The sequence below is a fragment of the Myotis brandtii genome, unplaced genomic scaffold, assembly GCF_000412655.1.
Source record: "Myotis brandtii unplaced genomic scaffold, ASM41265v1 scaffold454, whole genome shotgun sequence".
NCBI classification, from domain to species: domain Eukaryota; kingdom Metazoa; phylum Chordata; class Mammalia; order Chiroptera; family Vespertilionidae; genus Myotis; species Myotis brandtii.
The window spans coordinates 2,648,650-2,651,512 of record NW_005367354.1 but is presented as its reverse complement, the minus strand read 5'-3'; the positions used below and the strand labels follow the sequence as shown (position 1 = coordinate 2,651,512).

Sequence of the window (2,863 nt, the reverse complement as noted above, 5' to 3'; positions counted from 1 at the left end):
CAACTGGTTCTCAAACCCTTACACAAGGAAGGTCGCTGAGTCCTCAGGAAAGGTCTAGACCTGCTGGGGCCACGTGATGGCACCACACCCTCCAGGCCACCACACCCGGCCCATCAGCAGAGGGGGAGCCGGAGCTGTGGTCACAGACAGAGCTCCCGGGAGGAGTCCACTCAGCTCCATGTCAGTGGGCAGGCCCTGCGGGCTGACCGCACTCTGTGCTGCAGTGGACAGTGTGGCGGTGGAGGAGCAGGAGCGCGAACGGCGGCGGCAGGTGGTGGAGAAGTTCCAGAAGGCGCCCTTCGAGGAGATTGCAGCTCACTGCGGGGCCCGGGTGAGTGAGGCACACAGGGCGAGCCCTCGGGGGCAAAGGGTCCAGGGCCGGACGGGGTTGCTAGATCTTGGCACTTTAGTCACCCAGAGATTAGGGTTGTGATGCCAGTAGCACCCTGGCCCTACATTGCTTCCCCATGAACCAAAAGACTTGGCTATTGGCCATCCAGGCCTCCAGACCTCGCACTTTTCATGTAAGAAAGAAGTCCTGACCTCAGGAGCTCCTGCATCAGACAGACAGACTATCATAATTATTATCATCATGGCAAGTGTGTACCTAGCGCTTTATCTGTGAGGTGCGCCAGACATCTTACATCTGTTAGTTTATTTCATTCCCATGACTACTCTGTGCGGTTGGTGCCAGTATGTCCGTCACATTCCGGAGTGATGGGGAAAGAGCCCATGGGGAAGGAAAGATGGCCACTGTTTGCAACAGGACCCTGCAGGCAGGGGGTGAACAGCGGGCCTGGAAAAGATCTGAGAGAGGGGGCCCCGGACAAGGGGAAAGAGGGGCTCGTGTCTATACTTAAGGGAGGGGCACAAACATTTCTTGAGATTGATTTTCTATGCGAGGATTTGCTAGTCACGGTGTTCCTCTTAGTCACAATGAAATATACTTGTAAACATCCAAAAGTTACAAATAACTCATACTTGATTGTACTTTTTCCTCTCAATAAAAACACGTCTTTTTATTATACAATATATATTTCTAATATACATATATATTTCCAATTATTATAACTATATATAATAATATATAACTACATGTAAGTATAATGTCGATTTGGGGGGCCTATATTATCCTGACCTCTTGTCCCATCTCAAGAGGTAGATGCTGCTCATTTCATGAGCTCGGAGTTGAGGCCCAGGTACAGAACACGTGCCCAGCTCCCTCACGCAATCGGAGCCAGAAGGGACCAGAAGGCACATCTTCCCTAAACCACCAATTTTGCACAGCTGCTTCTTTGGAGTTCAGAGCTGGCACCAGCTCTCAGCCTCCTGACTCATGCCCAGCAGGCGCTACCGTCCCACTTGGAGGAGCTAAGGGTCCTTCAAGAAGCGCCTGCTGAAGTCCTCCTGGTGCCCCAGCAGGCCGTGGCCGGGCGGCTCTGCCTGACCTGAACCCACAGCCCGGGTCCACAGACAAGTGCTGGGAACGAGCTCCCACCATTCCCTTCCTGAGGCTGCACTGCCCAGACCTCCAGTGTGCGCTCTGGACGGGTGAGCTCATGACCACCCGCAGCGGTGCGGGAACCCCAGCTGACTCCCCCTCTGTTTGTGTCTAGGCGTCACTGCTGCAGAGCAAACTCAATCAGATCTTTGAAATCACCATCCGGTAAGTGGCAGCCCTGGCCCGGGGACCCCTACCTCTGTGGCCCAGCGTTGGGCGCCCTCCTCCCCAGACTTCCTCTCACTGTCTTCAGTCCTCCTCTCCCCAGGCTCTGTCTCCAGGGCTGGAGTCAGCCACCAACTCTCCCCAAAAAGGAAGTTGAGACTAGAGAGGACAAGAGATGGCTCAGTGAACCCCGGAAAAGAGTCAGGGGTCCTTGTTTCCCAGGCTGAGACTTGACTTTCTAAAGCAACATTGTCACTGTTGAGCCTGCCATGGAGCTGTAGATTCTAGAACAACTTGAAACCTGGGAACCCACAGAGTGACAAAGGCTCTGGTCCCTGTTCAAAGAGAAACACAAATCAGCTGCTCTCTTTGGTTGCATGGGGTGGGACCCGCTCCTCATCCCTTCCTCCTCCATGTGCTCCTGCCCAGGCCCCCGCCCAGCCCATCGGGAACCATCACCGCAGCCTACGGCCAGCCTCAGAACCACTCCATCCCCGTCTACGAGATGAAGTTTCCAGACCTGTGTGTATACTGAATTCCAAGAGGTGGAGCTGCTTGGAGGGGTGGGCCTGAGGGAGGGGCTCACCCTCACACCCCACCCCTACTACGTGCAAGTCTAACAGGGATCTCAGAAAAGGTCACCTTCCCACCTAAACAAGGTAGAGCCCCAGACCCTCCCGCTTCCCCTGTGTCTCCCCTGAGGGGTTGGCTACCTGCCCCTCTAGGACCAATAAGCCTCTCAACTGTTCCCTTTAGTCTCCTTTGTGTCAGCGAGGGGCCAAGAACCGGGGGCCTGAGGTCCTGCAGCTCCTGCAGCTCCCGCGGGGTGTGGTGGTGCAGCAGGTGAAAGACTTTTATGGTGGGGGTGGGAGGGGGCACAGCTGCCATCCCCTGAGGCGGGGACTGGATGGAGACACCTGTTGGTCCAAGGACGCTGTAGACAGCGATCTAGAGAAAGCCAGGGGAGAGCTGGAAGCTGGGGGGCCGTTCTCCTCAGAGCACCCCCGCTCCGTCCCGACGCCCTCAGGTCTCCTGCGTCTCTTCCACTCCCCCGCTCGCCCTGCCAGCTTCTCTTAGTGATTCTTTCTATTATTAATGGATGTTGAGCCCTTATAACAGGAGCTGGGAGAGACACATGGGAGGGGGGCAGCAAAGGATGACATGAAGGGCAGGTGGCTGCTGGTGGAGGGGCCTGCC

The 2,863-nt window shown here is 55.8% G+C and overlaps 1 protein-coding gene across 3 annotated transcripts in view; it reads left to right on the top strand.

Moving 5' to 3' along the window:
• The window catches only part of EFR3B (EFR3 homolog B), a 95,142-nt gene extending 92,729 nt beyond the window's left edge, over positions 1 to 2,413 (top strand). For all 3 annotated transcript variants that reach the window (XM_014546670.1, XM_005874909.2, XM_014546671.1), the window contains 3 exons: positions 225 to 331; positions 1,617 to 1,666; positions 2,096 to 2,413. In XM_014546670.1, coding sequence (XP_014402156.1) covers positions 225 to 331; positions 1,617 to 1,666; positions 2,096 to 2,201 — 263 coding nt within the window. In that variant the 3' untranslated portion in view covers positions 2,202 to 2,413. The remainder of the gene's footprint in view (positions 1 to 224; positions 332 to 1,616; positions 1,667 to 2,095) is intronic.
• Positions 2,414 to 2,863: the final 450 nt, after the last annotated feature.